Here is a 16,175-nt window from a genome sequence, read left to right on the forward strand (position 1 = left end):
ATTCTGACTGGAACTAGCATTGAAATTCACAGGAATGAAATGAAACTGCCAAGAGTAAATTGCTTTCAGTTCTTTGTGATGCCTTCGGTTTTTAATCTCCAGAATTCTAAACATATTTTTTTTTAAATCCCAGGAGAGAAAATGATTAATCATTTTAATCATTATGATTTGTTCTCAGCAATACAGTGACTGACTTTTCGCAAGCATTACCCAAGCTAAAACATCAAAGGGAAGAAAATCCATGATGTTTATGAGGAAGGATTTTGGCCTTGTTTAAATCAACATTTGTCCTTAACATTCTCCAGATTAATCCATAAATGCAAGCAATTGGTTAATGCTGGTCATTGCTTAGCTCATCTAACTGTGTTTGAAAAAATAAAATGCATTAAGATGTAATGGAGACATTTTGGGTTAATGGTGATTGAATGTGATCCTTTCTCAGCCTTTTATGGTGAGCACTGTCAACAACCAGAGCCATAAAATGACCATATGGTTTAATGCAAATCGGCAGTGTGCATTAGTGTTATTCACATTGTTTTGTCAGATTTACAGTGGGAATGTCAAACTATTATCTATATATCTCACCCAGTGTCTGCTCTTATTTTTAGTGCTAAAATGTATTGCTGTAAATGATCTATTTATTTACTTATGTATTTTGCTGAAGAGTCCATCTTGAGTTTTCAATGGTTTGCCATATAATAGGACAGTTGAACAAACACACATCTGTATAAAGTGTTGAGCACACTGTATACAGTGAACTCCATAACATTTGGGACAGAGACATATTCTTTCTTTAATTGACTCTGTACTCCACAATTTCAGATTTAATACCCTTAGTATGCAGAGGACAGGGTCAATAAAAAAAGCCTTTGTCCAATATATTATGGAGCTCACTGTACGCACACACACACACACACACACACGCACACATACACACACACACACTCACATACACACACACACACTCTCTCACACACACACACACACACACACACACACACACACACACACACCACACACACACACACACACACACACATACACATACACACACACACACACACACACACACACACACACATACAACATCATCCGCTAAAGTACATGGAGTAAGTAGATTGAGGAGGATTACTTTTAAATTATTATTATTTATTTATTTTATTTTTTTACAATTTTAGAGTCAATAATGCATTAGTCATAATCCCTGGTGGATGAAGTACCTCTGGTTATTAGAAGAAAGGGTGGTTATTGGAAACGGAGAAATTGGTGAGAGACTTTAGTTCTGGCTGTGAAGCAGACACTATGAATAGGACAGACACTTCAATTCAGCTGTAAATCTACTGTATTTGTGGTTTTGTTTGTAATAATGAAAGGCTTTAAGGTTTTTATAATCACTTCAGAGTATGACATGAGTATGACAGGAAAAGTGGTTTTAAACTGAAAAAAGTAGTTGCCTCACAGCAAGAAGTTTCTTGGTTTGAAACCCGGCTGGGGCCTTTCTGTGTGGAGTTTGTATGTTCTCCCCATGTCCTCATGGGTTCCTCCAGGTACTTTGGTTTCCTCCCACAGTCCAATGACATGCAGGTTAGGCTAACTGGAGAGTCAAAATGGGTATGAGTGTGTGAGTGAATGGTGTGTCTGCCCTATGCTGGACCAGGGTGTATTTCCTCTTGCCAAGTGCATGCTGGGATAGGCTCCAGACCCCCCATTTGCAATGCTTCTGACTGAGTCAAGAGTGCCTATGAGTTGGAATAAAGGAGACAGAAGTCTTACTTTTAAACTTGTCATTAGCTTGATTTTAAAGAATGGCAATTATGTAAGCCATGCACTGGCAGGTAACGACAACACACACCCTCAACTGCTTTCCACACTGTACAGTAGTGCTCTCTTTCGTCATCTCAATCTTCATCTCAGGCTAGAGAAAAAAATATAAGATGGAGATGGAGCTCAATTAAGTGTCAGCTAGGTATCTCCATCTTAAATGAATTCCATCTTCATCTTAATTAAGTGAAGTGAATGGAATTTTTACAGTTTGTTTAAACTAAAGTAAATCACAGTAGGAATGAATGCTAAGATCAAAAGACGATAGCAAAAACTTGAAGAATCTGCTCAGAGAAGGTAAGCAGATCTTTACATCCTCAATACCCATATGAACGCAATAACAAAGAGTACATTGACTGTGCAATCTTTTCCCTGTTTTGTATTGTCAAAACAACACTTCAACAAAATATCAGTGTTGGAATGAGGTACTCAGTAAACAAAATGCTTGATGCGCAGGTTGACTATACTAATTCATTTAGCCATCACACACATGATGGGGCTAATTAAATGATTAAGAGCAGAGGTTGGCATCAAATCCAGAAATAGATTCAACCCTCCTTTCTGAACCCCTACCTTCTCATGTATGTGGGTTGCTCCACAGCCTTAAGCCAAACAGAACTGCAGTAGCAAGTAAAAATGATTAATTAGTAGGGCTGCTACAATGACCAAATAACTGCTAATTATTTTTAAAATACCTCACCTTCTTATCTGAGATTTCATACAGCAGGGTGGGTGGTCTACCCTGTTCCTGGAAATCTGCCGTCCTGTAGGTTTTCAGTCAAGCCCTAACAAAGCACAGCTCATTGCACAGCTAGAGATCTCTTGGAGCTGCTAGGTAGCACAATCTGGTCTACCAAATTAAAAGTTAAAATGAAGACCTACAGGATGGTAGATCTCCAGGAGGTGTAAGAGGAACAGTGAAGTAAAGTTTTAAACAGCCACAAGTAATGCTCTAAACCATAATAAAAAAACTTACAGGAGAAATGATCACTCCAAGAAATGCCTTGGGACTGAGAAAGATATCTGGGACGAAAAGCAGGGTTGGAAAAAATATTAAATAATAAAAAGAATAATGATAGAAAAACACCTTATGCTTGTTGCTAGGATACCATGCATCTAAAATATGCTGTATTGAATGTGTAAGTGTACAGTAGATCTCTGGATGATGACCCCAGGCCTAGCTTCTTAATTAGACCTGGCTGTTTCTGTTTTGTTAAGACTATTATTAAAGCTACTGCACAGTACTGTCTTTTAAGAGGTTTTTTTTTTTTTTGCTTGTATCACTTTTCAGTGGAGAAAAAAACCCCACAAAACTTCACAAAAGCGAAACCATTAATGATTACAGAAAGATTTCGGAAATTAAACCACACTTCAGTGACCGCACCTTACTCATTATCGCCATGTCCTGCTTATGTTTAGCTGAACTTTCTGCGATTATTTCGTTTCCTTGTCCATTGGAGAGTTTACTGTACTGTGACTGAGCTGAAGGAAGCACCAGGAGAAAGGACTAAAGTGAGTTAATGTGTTGAGGTCCTGGTGCTGAAATGCAATGCGGATTTGGTGCGGTTCTACTGCACCCCAGGATGTTGTTAATAACGTCTGTAGATCAGATTGATAAGATTGTGGCTCAGACCGAGGATGATATAAAGATCTCTGCTGGCTACTAACTTTTGTCGTGACTCCGGGGCTAAATTAAGTGGATGATATACTGTGAATAATCTGATATCAGAAGATTCTTGTCACTTTGAGTACCTCGGAAGGGAGGTAAATCTTTGTTGAGTGCGTACCTGCTCTGGTTCTCTGTGCCAGACTGAAATTCTTACCGTGGGCAGATCAGCTGTAGGTGCAGCACTCGCATTTCAATTTGTTTGCATTTAAAGTTTTCCGGCACAAAAATAATTCATAACGATTTGACTTTTGATGTTGCAAGTTTAAAAAACAATAAATGCAGTGTATTTTCAGAAAGCAAAGCATAGATCGTAACTTGGTTATGGATGTGCGTGCGTGCATGTGTGTGTTTGCATGTAGCCATGCAGACCTTATCACAGCTTTCTTTACACACACACACACACACACTCTCACTCTCAATCTCGCACACACACTCACAATCTCTCTCTCTCTCACACACACGCACACACACCCCCAGGGTACTCTCTGTTCTTAAGCCAACCATTAAAGATATGCTTCCATCGTGAACTTGGGCTGAATCACAAAGGCTGTCCCAGCCGGTGAGTTTTCCTGTCCGAGATGATGGGTGGGTGGGGGGTGGCTGGAGACTCACAAATCCACAGGACAGTTAGGGTTATGGGATGTTTTAATAAATTAATCTTGCACAACAGCAAAGCTGTCATAGACACACTCTTCTCCAAATCCAATTACAAATTCAATGGAGACAGGAATGAGTGTGTGTTATGAATGTATAAGTAATGTCAGCATTGAATTCGTTGTGCTAATACTGTTAATATATTGGAGCTCAACAAATGACAGGGTCGACACCCTTAGAAGATGCAGCACATTCACCACAGCATGTCGTTTACTCAATAATAAGACAAATGAATTGTGGAGGTAAATATTATGAGCAAAAAATAGCAGGTCATGGCTCTCTCAGTATATTTAAAAAATAATTTGCTTATGCATGACTGTGTGTGAAAAGCTCGCATAAGCAAAATGCCCATCTCCAGGTATATATTCCGTGTTTGTGTTTTGGTTGGTCAAGAGGTATCCGCAGTTTGTGGTGAATTTTCTTGTTAGTTTTCATTGCTGTGCCAGTCTAGTGTTTGAGTTAGTAATGCAATATATTCTGCACAGTATTATATTTTTTCAAAAATAAAATTAAGGATATTGTGTATATAGTCACAGCTAAAGGGTGTTGTTAGGCACGACGCGAAGACACAGAAGGTTAAATACATGGAATTGTTTGTTCATAAAAAATACAATAGCATTCTTTAGCCAAGCAATATAGTTCTGTAACATTACTGTGTGGATGACGAGCAACACAAAAACAAAATGGAAATATAGACGCAAGTGAACTAGCATTCACTGCCTAACCGTGTATTTTAGTGGGACAGTGACTGGAGTAGCTATGTTGCTAATTTTGTGAAGCTATGTTAGATGTTTGGACTGCTTTCTGCATAGTTAACTGAAGCTTATTGAAAACATTTTAACATGAGTCCTGGACGCGGAGCCTAACATTATCTGTTGTGTGGCGATTTAAATTAGAGGGCATTTTGGAAGTAGCCTGTGTTTTGATATCACCCACAGACAGCTGCTTTAACTGTGTTCTCTTATTAACAATGATGTTAAAACTGTCCATATTATTGTTCTGTGTTGTTGCACAATTTTACATTTTAAATGTTTTCAGGACAATAGCATTAGTTACTGTAGCTACTGTCAATGTTCCAATCTCTTGTTATAAGTGAGGATAAAAACGTGTGTATGTTATTATTTGAAATATTACTACAACATATGGCAACAACAAGCCACAGAAAAATAGTGGTAAATACGACTAATTAAAATAAGATTCAATAAATAAAAACAACAGTGTGATATTTACATCCTTCTGGAAAGAAAAGTGTATGTACGTATATATGCATGAATAATGCATCCATTTAATGTACTTTGGTATATAAGGTGTGAATAAGGTTTGACGGATTAATGATCTCATCTTCTGTTGCCCTTAATATTAGGTGAAATAGCATGGGCGCTGCTCCAGTGCCCCAGCAGCACCCCACCTTCTTTTTACTATTATTCATGTTATTACCACCATTAATGTTAATTCCTCTGCATTAATAAGAACTGATGTAAAAAAGTGAGGCAACCGGAAATTTCTGTATTATGGTTCTTTCACTCAGAACCAATCCTTTTGTCAATCTAAGCACAGCCGACCATCCAGCAGGGGAATGCTAGTATTTCTGTGGGAGTGAACGGTGGGGAATTGACATGTACATTCTAATAACCTGAAAGGCTTGTAATTCAATGGACTGCACAGTTATCTGGGGACGATGAAGCAAGTAATTAATTTAGTAGAAATGCAACGACTCTGAGACGTCTCAAGTCCTCCATCTCTGCTGAATTCACCACCGGATTCAACTGATCTCATACCATAATGAATTAATAACATACAGTCCCTGGAGACTGTGAGCTTCATGTTCGGGGTGCAAGTCCTTAAAGACAAGATCCCAAACGGAATATAAAACATTACAGAATTCATTAGTTGCATTTTATGTTCAGAATTATGGAAAAGACTAAGTAGCATAACTCAGTAGCATAAGACAGTTGTTCCACAGTGAGAAGCCTTTACAAAAAGATATATTTCTAAATAAAAAGATAGCAATGCATTTAATCGTACTCCCAATGATTTTTTCCTAAAAATGGACACAGTGACGATGGTTTACAATTGAATAATATTGTGTGCTGTAAAAAACATTGTTTACATTTTATTATAATTAAATAATCATTGGATAATTATACAGTTATACATATCATGACAGTCATCCATGCCAGAAAACTAGATGCTCATTCCAGTAGCTTATTTTATCCAAACTTGTTATCCAAACCTTTCCTTGTGTCCTTTCCTAGTATCGAAGACCAAAATGTATTCAGGTCTGGGGTCAAGCATTGTCAGTGTGTTGTCTACATGTTGTTTTTGTGTTCTCATCACGTGATTCCAGACATCAATTTCATGCATTTTTTGACTCATTTGGCCTTCCATACTAGTAAAGGAGACAAGGAAAGGAAGCGAGGATGGATAAAATAAGGCTAATTTGCCTAATCTTCGCGGGACTTTAGACCGCGGTGGAAACGCAGACAACAGTGGGCTGAAGGAACCTTTTAGCTCTTTGAAAAGTAGTTCCTGGGACTAAAAGTTCGGGGTACTTTTGGTGGAAACGCGGCTTAAGAGACTGGAATGAATTCTTAGTCATCTGTAACAACAGTTTCCTTTCTGTGACAGTAACTCGCCGTTTCCTCACTTTCAGGAACCATGGTGAGCAGGGAGGCTGGCAAATGCACGCTCACCAACTCGGAGTCCGACTCAGAAGCGGCGCCCTCTCTGGCCCTGGAGGAGAAGTACAGCCTGGACCCCAGCAGGCAGGTGCGCAAGCGGAACAAGGCCCTGCAGGTGCGCTTCAAGGACATCTGCGAGGCGCAGAACGAGCAGCGGGAGGCCGCCAAGCAGGCGGGCGGGAAGGGCGCCAGGCCCGTGTCCTACAAAATGGCGTACCGCAAGTACATGACCGTGCCCGCTCGCCGCTCCATCCCCAACGTCACGCGGAGCACAGGCGTGCAGACGTCCCCGGACCTTAAAACGCGCTACCAGACCTTCCCCTTCGAGCGCAAGAAGGGACACACCTTCAAGCACTCCGCCGCGGTGGAGAGCTTCCAGGGTCAGGACAACGGCTTCCCGACGGACGCGGCGGGGCCGAAGGACGCCGAGAGCCTGGGGGGCTCCGCCCGGTGCGTGGCCAAGGTCAGCCACCAGACGCGGGCGCTCTTCCACGCCATGGACTGCGCCGACGCGGCCGAGGACCTCCCCGCCGCAAACTGCGCGGACGGGGCCGCGTGCCCGGAGTCCTCGCTGGTCAGCTGCTCCGAGGACTCCCGCCGCTTTCCCAGCACCTCGGACTCCAGCGCCGACGCCGACTTCCTGGCGTACGGCGACGGGCCCGAAGGCCGCAGGGGCCCGCTCCGGGCGGAAGGGGGCCCGGACCCCTCGACCGGACGCCAGCTCCGGACCTTCAGGGAGGCCTCGTCCAGGTCTTTGGAGGACGCGGGTTCGAAGGTGACGGAGCCCCTGGCCTGGAACTCGCTGACGCAGGTGGAGTGCCTGGACAGCCCGACGCTGCGCAGCCGGCGCAGGCAGGCCCTGGAGCTGAACGGCCTGCAGCTGCAGTCGCAGGCCCTGCTGCACGCCGGCTGCTCCGCCCAGCCACAGTGCCACCCCAGGCCTCTGGGGGCACCGGAGGACGCCGGGGCGTGTCCCGGGGGCGCGGCCGTGGCGGCCGCGGGCCAGGCCTGCAAGCAGATAGTGGCCGTCGCTCAGGATGGGGACCTCAAAGTGCAGCTTCAGGCGATGGAGAACCTGATCAGCTCCAGTCAGGAGACCATCAAGGTCCTGCTGGGAGTCATTCAGGAGCTGGAGAAGGGAGAGGCTCACAGAGAAGGGTAGGAGTCCTGTCATATCAATCAATACGCATGCTTTATTGTTCTCATGGTAAAATACTATGCAAACCTTAATAAGTGCTTTATCAATAAATGTATTATTATTATTATTATTATTATTATTATTATAACAGTCTGTTATATCCTTACGCTCAGCATAATTGGTTCCAGAGCAAGCCTGGTTCAAAAATGTATTCTGGAAAGTAAGGGAAGAGTGTTTCTGACATAAAAGTGTTGAATGAAAGATTCATGCCTTCCCCCCTCTCCACTGTGCCGGTGGCATCGCGGGTCTCTAACGCAGAGCAGCGCTCGCGACGGTCCATTTAAACCGGAAAATATTCACCGTCCTTTTTCTGAGACACTAATCCGGCGGCGCTTTACAAGGCGGCGGTTCCCCCGGTCCGGTACGGGGCGGTCCGCGTTCCGCCTGGAACGATATGAATGCGGGGATAGTGCCTTTTAATAGCGGGTTGCTAAGCTGCGAGAGAGAAGCGGGGTGGGGGTGGGGGGTAGCCGGCGAATTGCACCCCGTCCGTCACTTGGTGTTCCGCTTCGCGTGCGATTGGACGCATTACCGCCGCCCGTATCGCTTCGCGTGCTCAGCGTGCGCTCAAAGCCAAAAAGGAGGCTTCAGCCACTTTCTTTCTGATGCTTCCCTTCTAAAGTCTACAGGCATAAAAAAGAATCATGCCTCTCAACATTAAAGCTAAAATTTTTACATCAAGTGACGCTTAAGATTTATTTCACTGTTCACTTATTGCACAATGTAATGGCAAAGATTAGTTTAAATCTCTCTCCCTCTCTCTCTCTATATACATATATATATATATATATTTTTTTTTTTTCAGTGAGCTCTATAATGTTTGGAACAAAGACATACTTATTTTGATATGGGTCTGTATTCCACAGTTTTAGATTTAGATTTTCTCTTCAGCATATGAAATGCATATTAAATTGGATTCAGATCGGGTGACTGACTTGGCCAGTAAAGAATTTTTCAGTTCTTTGGATTTGGGAAAACTCGTGCTTTAGCAGTATGTTTGGGATCATCTTGCTGTGGGATGAGGCACCTTACAAAGAGTTTGGATGTATTTGCTTGAACTTAAATTCATTCTGCTGCTACCATCAGCAGTTGTATCATCGATGAAGAGAAGTGAGTCAGTACCTGTAGCAGCCAGACATGCCCAGACCATACCACCCCCACCACCGTGTTTCACAGATGAGGGGGAGTGCTTTTGGTCTCAGACAGGTCCTTTTTGCCTCCACACATTGCTTTTTCCATCACTGTGATACAAGTGAATCTTGGTCTCGTCTGTCCACAAGACCTTTTTCCAGAACACTGCAGGCTCTTTTAGGTTCTTCTTAGTAAACTGTAAACTAGCCGTTCTGTTTTTGTGGCTAAATAGTGGTTTGCATCTTGCAGTGTATCCTCTGTAGTTATGGTAGTGAGGTCTTTGGTGGACAGTAGTTACTGTCACATCCACACCTGCCTCCTGAAAAATCTTTCTGATCTGTCAGTCAGGTGCTTGGGGAATTTCTGTAATTATAGTGAAAATTCTTTGGCCATCAACTGTAGAGGTCTTTTTTAAATTTTTTTATTATTTTTTTAAAAATCATTTCTCACCCTTATATTGGCTGAGATGCTGGAACCACCACATCTGGTACCAACAATCATCCCACGATCAAAGTCACTTAGGTCATACATCTTGACGATTGTAATGTTTGGTTGAACAAAAAACTAAACTTGTTTACCATGTGTGCATGCTTGTTGAGTTGCAGCCACATGATTCACTGTTTGGGGAATAGGCTACTTGCGTTATGAGCAGGTGTACGTAATTAAGTGGTGTGTTACATCACAATTTACTATGTTCTGACTATGAGAAATGATGATTTATATTTTATTGTGGAAATCTTATGATCTCCACATAACAAAAGTTAGCCGTGATCTCAAGATAGCAGGACCAATATAAACAAATAAATAAATTGCATGGCCTCTATGGAGATCTGTCAACTTTAACAGGTGACAATAAATAAATAAAGTGTACTGTACCCAGATGACTGACTTACTTTGACTTATATGACATGAGCTTGTCAGACAAGCGAGGATTGAATAAAAACATGAATTCTGAATACAAGTGGTATTGGGTGCTTGAACTGCTCACTTGACCTCCATATAAAATATATTTTACATTATTTGATTTAATAATTATTACTGAAAATGACAATCATCAATTAAATCACCAAATTCATTCATAGGTTAGTCTACAGTAGCCTGGTGGAATCAACTGACAAGCCAAAACAAACTGTATGAAGTTGTGAGCCTAAATGATTTAATTTAATAAGGAGTCAATTAAAATTGTGAATTGAAATAATACTATCTTTATTGAATGTATGCTCATTACCTTTAAGACATTGAACAAGTAGGATATTTAATACAGTATAATACATAAAGAGTGAAACCTGATTCGCCGGGCCATGCCAAAGTACAGTATTATCCTTTCCCAGCCAAAATAACCATTACCAAAATAAAAAGAAGAAAACTCTCCTCCAGGGCTTCAAAACCAACTGCAGCACAAAACATCTTCCTGTGGCCTTAAATACCTTACCCAGCATGGCTTGAGCATGTTTGCCCCGATTGGGTGATGCCGAGCGAAGGAGCGGAGGGGGTTGTGGGTTGGAGGGTCAGGTTCATTTATGACAAGGACTGGCCTATCTAAAAGCTGACAGTGTACAAATTAATTAAAGTGACCTTATGTTGTTGAAAGTTTGGCTAATCTTTTGATATTGCTATCAAAAGATTCATGTATTTAGTCCCTTTCTAACAAGGCCGTACATTCTATGTGTTAGGATCTATTGAATACCTATAAAAAGCATGGCAGTTTAGTTCTGCTTATAATCACAGAGGTGAAAATTGTAGACAAATAATTGTTGAAACCAGCCATCTGTACTTTCCACCTTCAGTGGAAATTTTTTTCCATGTAACAAAACCACTTGCATCGTGTGGGTTTTTGCTTTAAACTGGAACCTCTCTGAAAAATACAGATTTCTGTTAGCAGACCTCAGTTATCTATATTGACAACCATATTGTCAGACAGTGATTTCAATTAAATGTCTCCGATTGTACTCCGACTTAAGAACAAAAGGGACCAGATCTTTATGCGTCCTGTAGCTAGTCTGGGCCTCTGGCCCCATAGATAGCTTTGTCTTCTGGTTTTGTCTTTTCCGAGACAAACTCTGCAGGAGGTGAGACCCATGGATCCCCTGCCTAGATTAGAGTATCAACGTGACTTTAAATCGCCCAAATCACATTTGCTTTAATGTTTATGGAGGGCAGGGCTTGGCAGCATTCTTAGAAACAATATAATATTCTATCCAGTTTACTATTTCTCTCTCTAAGGCTATTATCTAATCTCTAGATATCTGACAGGCTTTTTCTTATGTTCGGCAGCACTGTATTTGTGCTGGAAAAGACAAATGTACCATGAGTAATTGAGTAAACATTAGTACACGTTTAAGACATAAGTTGATTGAATTTTGGACACTGTGTACATCTTGATTATATTATATAACCATCAAAGTCACAGGCTTGTGGTTGTGTTTTCAGCTATAACAGGTGTACTGTAGTTTTACATGAGGAGTCGCCTGCAGTGTAGTTCTTTTCCAGTTGTTAACACACTTATGAAAATATTTAGTCTGTCCTTAGTTCTTAAGTTCCCCTGTGAAGAACATTATCAGTGAAACACTAACAGCACAAGAGCCAGTGTGTACCTGCGTAGATGAAGTGGAACAAACTCTACTAATTTTAAGCACCTTCAGTTTCACTGAGCAGAAGATATATGTCCTGAGCTTTTCCGGCAAAATCTCTGAGATTGGGTGGGGTTATATTTCACAACATGGCGCACAAACCATGCTATTTGGTATTCCCTCCTAGCCGGCCGCACCTCGCGGAGCAGTTAGCGTGTTCATTGGTTTATAAATATCCACAGGCGGCTAGCTGTTGGAAAGCCGAGTCGTTTGCCGGATGAACACTAATGTTGGGAAAGCTGCTCAGCAGCAACCCTTGTAAGGCACAGTCATTTCATCTGTCATTGACCCAGCCAAACACTTTATCAGTGCCTCATTTTCAAACACTATATCCAGATTGCATACTGTTAGTCTAAAGCTACAAAATGGACGCTTATAGCGAGGCAACAGTGCGGGAATAGCAAGCATCGATTCAGAGAAATACTTAACAAGCAATTGCATTACCCCATGATGTGTTGCCCTGAAATGGACTGGCAACCTCCTGCCCTCTTTGCCCAATGCATGCTGGGATAGGCTTCAAACCACCCCCCACCCCACCTCCAGCGACCCTGACCAGGACTAAGCGGATTAGATGATGGCTGGATGGATGAATGTGTAAAGTGATGCTTGATAACACTTATTGATGCTTTGCATTTGAATAATATGTCATAAGAACCTCGATTCGATTCGATTCACAGTTGTTTTTGATGTCCAAATTATTAACATTTTTAAGCCAATTTGTGTGCGTGTGTGCATGTGTGTGTGTTTGTGTGTGTGTGTGCATGAGCGTGTGTGTGTTTATTCAAAATTGTGTGTATGTGTGTGTGTGTGTGCATGTGCATCATCATTTGAATTTGTGTGTATGTGTGTGTGTTTATTTGGATTTGTGTGTGTATGTGTGCATGCATGTGTGTATTTGTATTTGTGTGGGTGTGTGTGTTTATTTGGATTTGTGTGTGTATGTGTGCATGCATGTGTGTGTGTGTGTGTGTTTATTTGGATTTGTGTGTGTTTGTGTGTCAGTGTTTATTTGGATTTGTGTGTGTTTGTGTGTCAGTGTGTGTGCATATGTGTGTGTGTGTTTATTTAGATTTGTGTGTGTATGTGTGTTTATTTGGATTTGTGTGTGTGCATGTGTGTGTGCGTGTGTGTTGAACTGAATGCCATTTCCTCCTCTGTCATGTAGCATCATCTTAAACAGGATAGTTTCTGCATGTTCTCGGCATGCCATTATACTGCCACTCTGCCGTGACCAGTGCAGTGTTGTCATGTGAGTGTTTGACTGACACTAAACCCGCTGGAGGGTAGGTCTGAAAGCTACCCACTCAGTGCTGATGTCACTTCTGTTACATGTAACTGACTCCCTAAGCCACTGTATTGCCTCTGACAACATTCGGATATGTTCTGTAAGAGCTCTTTTGGCCTTACATTTAAAATGTTGAAAAATGTCAACTGTATTCAATGTCTTTCATATAAATTGAGTTTAATGGAATGTGGGTGAAGACTCTTTGATAGCATTTGACAAGAAAATGTAAAATCTGTTCAGATTGTAAGCCTTCGTTGAGCAGAGTTCTGCAATCGCTTGCTTATTCGCTTCAGTGTTTTGTTATGCCGTGTGCACAGATACTAATGTCTGCTTCAGTGCTAGCGTCCCTACAAAAAAACCTGCTTCTCCGTTCAGAGATGCCCCTCGTGAGACTGAATCATACCGGCAAAAAATAACACATTTTCACTTGTGTGACAGAGTTCTTGTTTTTTTATTCTTTTTTCTCTTTTTTTTTCAAGGAGACACACCAGGTCATGTTTTGAGAAATTATTTGTGTTCAACTGTTTGCTTTAAACAGTCAAATGACAGCATGAAATCATCAAGCCCAGGTTACTGATCAGCAATGGAAATTATGTAAGAATGCAAATTCAGAGTTATTCATTTCTGGAATAACTACATTACATTGAAGGGTGATGTGCGTTAGCATTCATACTTTAGGCTTACCCTACAAACACAGTGCATTTACAGTATTTGATAAACATTAAAAACACCTGTCCAGCTTCTAATCATAATGAATTGCTATGAATCAATGTACATTTTTATTTCCAATTATAAAAGCAATGAAGTATTTTTTGTGTGTTCAGCAAGCCTGATTTGAAGTCCTGGGCTCTGTCTAAAGCAGAGCCCTATCTACTGTGTCCTGTATGATGTGTGCTGTGTTCTAGCATACTGTGCACTGTAAACAGAATGCAGTATGCAAAAAATATCCTCCATACTATTTCCCAACCATAACGTACAAGTGTGGTTAGAAGCCTGACCCTTGTAGTTGGAATTTAAATCTTGCGTGGCTGCCATGCTCATGTTTCGCTGTTGTTGTTGATGTTGTTGTTGTTGTTGTTGTTGTTGTTGTTGTTGTTGTTGTTGTTGTTGTTGTTGTTGTTGTTGTTGTTGTTGAAGGAAAACAGCAGCACATCTGAACCTCATTTTTAAAGCGAAGCTGCAACATTTTTGGGACCAAAATGTTTGTTTACTTTCTGAAAAGTGAGTTCCTTAATGTACTCAGCGAAAATCAGGAAACCTACATACAGTATATGACCAAAAGTCTCTGGACACCCCTTGATTTAGGGCTATTTTTCATGGTTTGGGCTAAGCCCCTTAGTTCCAATGAAGGCAAATCTTAACGCTACAGCATACAATCACATTCTATACAATTCGGTGCTTCCCTGGGCAACTCAGTGAGGTCCATATAGAAATGGTTTTGTTGAGAATGGTGTGGAAGAACTTGATTGACCTGCGCAGAGCCCTGACCTCAACACCATCCAGCACCTTTAGGGTCAATTGGAAAGCCAAAGGCCTAATTGCTCAAATAGTGCCTGACCTCAATAAAGGTCTTCTGGCTGAATGGAAGCAAATCCCTGCAGCAATGCTCTAACATCTAATATAAAGCTTTCCCAGAAGAGTGGAGGTTGTTATACATTACATTACATTTATTTAGCATCCGTGAATTTTAATGACACTTTATTTAGAGAAAATTTTGCCAACTTAAGAACTTTGCCATCCAGTGTACTCAACAAGCATTGCCAACAGTATGGAATGGCTCTGATTCGGACAGGGCCATAGTCTTTCCACATTCCTGAACATTTTTGTTATCTTCTGAAAAAGCCTTAACTTGGGTGAATTTAATTATTTCAGTACTAACGTCAGGTGCATCATGCATAGCATGTAGTCTCCGGAAGAGACTTGACGGTTTTTAGGCTAGGCTGCCCGGTTAAATGCGAAGCTAAGTACAAAAATCACGCACATCAAAATGTGCGCATTAACGCACATCTTCTGAACAGCGCAGATCCATCAGTGTAAAAACCCTACTTGCGAACGCCTTACGCAAGTTTTACCGCAATGTCTGTGCATATGTGCAATTCATAGATCCCCAGAAATGCTGCCTCTAATTGGCCGACATGACTGAGTCATCATCATTGACCTGTCAAGCAGAGAACAGCCTTGTTTGTGAATGACTGAATCATACTGCAATTGGGCATTGTAATGATCCCACGAGGAGGAGACAGGAAGATGAATGATGGATGTCAGAGTGGCTCGTTGCTCTTCTCCACTCAACGGATCAGGAACAGGGGTTTCATGGAGGACCCCTGGCCTGGTTTTACAGAGAAGGGCCATGTTTCATTGACCCACTGATGTAATTAGAAGCTTGCTATTGTCCACAGTTGATCGATAGAGTGGCTGCATAGTGGCAGCAGCCAGTCTAAATGTGGGGGGATGAGGGGGTGGGGAAAAGGGGGGGGCAGGATGTGGCCTGTCTTTGAAGAGAGCTGGTAGCATTACATAACATAATGAGAAGAACAGGCCATTCAGCCTGGCGGTATTCGCTGTTTTCCTGACTAGATTGGACCTAGAGCTCTGATTACCTATAGACTAGATAGTATCTAACACTGTATCAAGCCTGGTCTCGAAAATCCCCAGAGATCTGCCTCTACTACGTGAGCTGGCAGGCTTTTTCACACATTGGCTTACTCCCTGCATGAAAAAATGCTCCTTAACCCCCTAGCACACATGCCAAATCTTGCCAATCCTTGCCCATTTCGGAGGTACTCTATTTATAGCTTTATAACTCCAGGTGTGAACATCACAGAGACTTGAAAAATGGCTTAAATGAAGCAAGACATTTGTACAATTTACAATACTAACACAGATTAGTTTATATTCATAATTTTGGAAGAAATAAAGTGCCACAAATGCAATTGTCTAAACAAAAAATCAAAAATGAATTTGCACTTTTTAGTTTGCAATGAAATACTGAGAGATTGCATATATACAGCAGGTTGAACTACACAATCAAAAACTTATTGACCACAAGTTCATAAAATCTAAGGGCGGATATTTAAAACTACTATAGATGTATGAAGCAAAAACT

The 16,175-nt window shown here is 41.5% G+C and overlaps 1 protein-coding gene across 2 annotated transcripts in view; it reads left to right on the forward strand.

The window, feature by feature from the left end:
• Positions 1 to 16,175, forward strand: part of LOC135245022 (inhibitory synaptic factor 2A-like) — a 37,800-nt gene that overhangs the window by 9,124 nt on the left and 12,501 nt on the right. Inside the window, exon 2 of one of the 2 annotated variants that reach the window (XM_064317779.1) lies at positions 6,798 to 7,983. In XM_064317779.1, coding sequence (XP_064173849.1) covers positions 6,803 to 7,983 — 1,181 coding nt within the window. In that variant the 5' untranslated portion in view covers positions 6,798 to 6,802. Of the gene's footprint in view, positions 1 to 6,294; positions 7,984 to 16,175 lie in introns of those variants that run through there. The other variant, XM_064317778.1, reaches the window with a different exon arrangement.

The sequence above is a fragment of the Anguilla rostrata genome, chromosome 18 (genome assembly GCF_018555375.3).
Source record: "Anguilla rostrata isolate EN2019 chromosome 18, ASM1855537v3, whole genome shotgun sequence".
In the NCBI taxonomy this organism is placed as follows: Eukaryota; Metazoa; Chordata; class Actinopteri; order Anguilliformes; family Anguillidae; genus Anguilla; species Anguilla rostrata.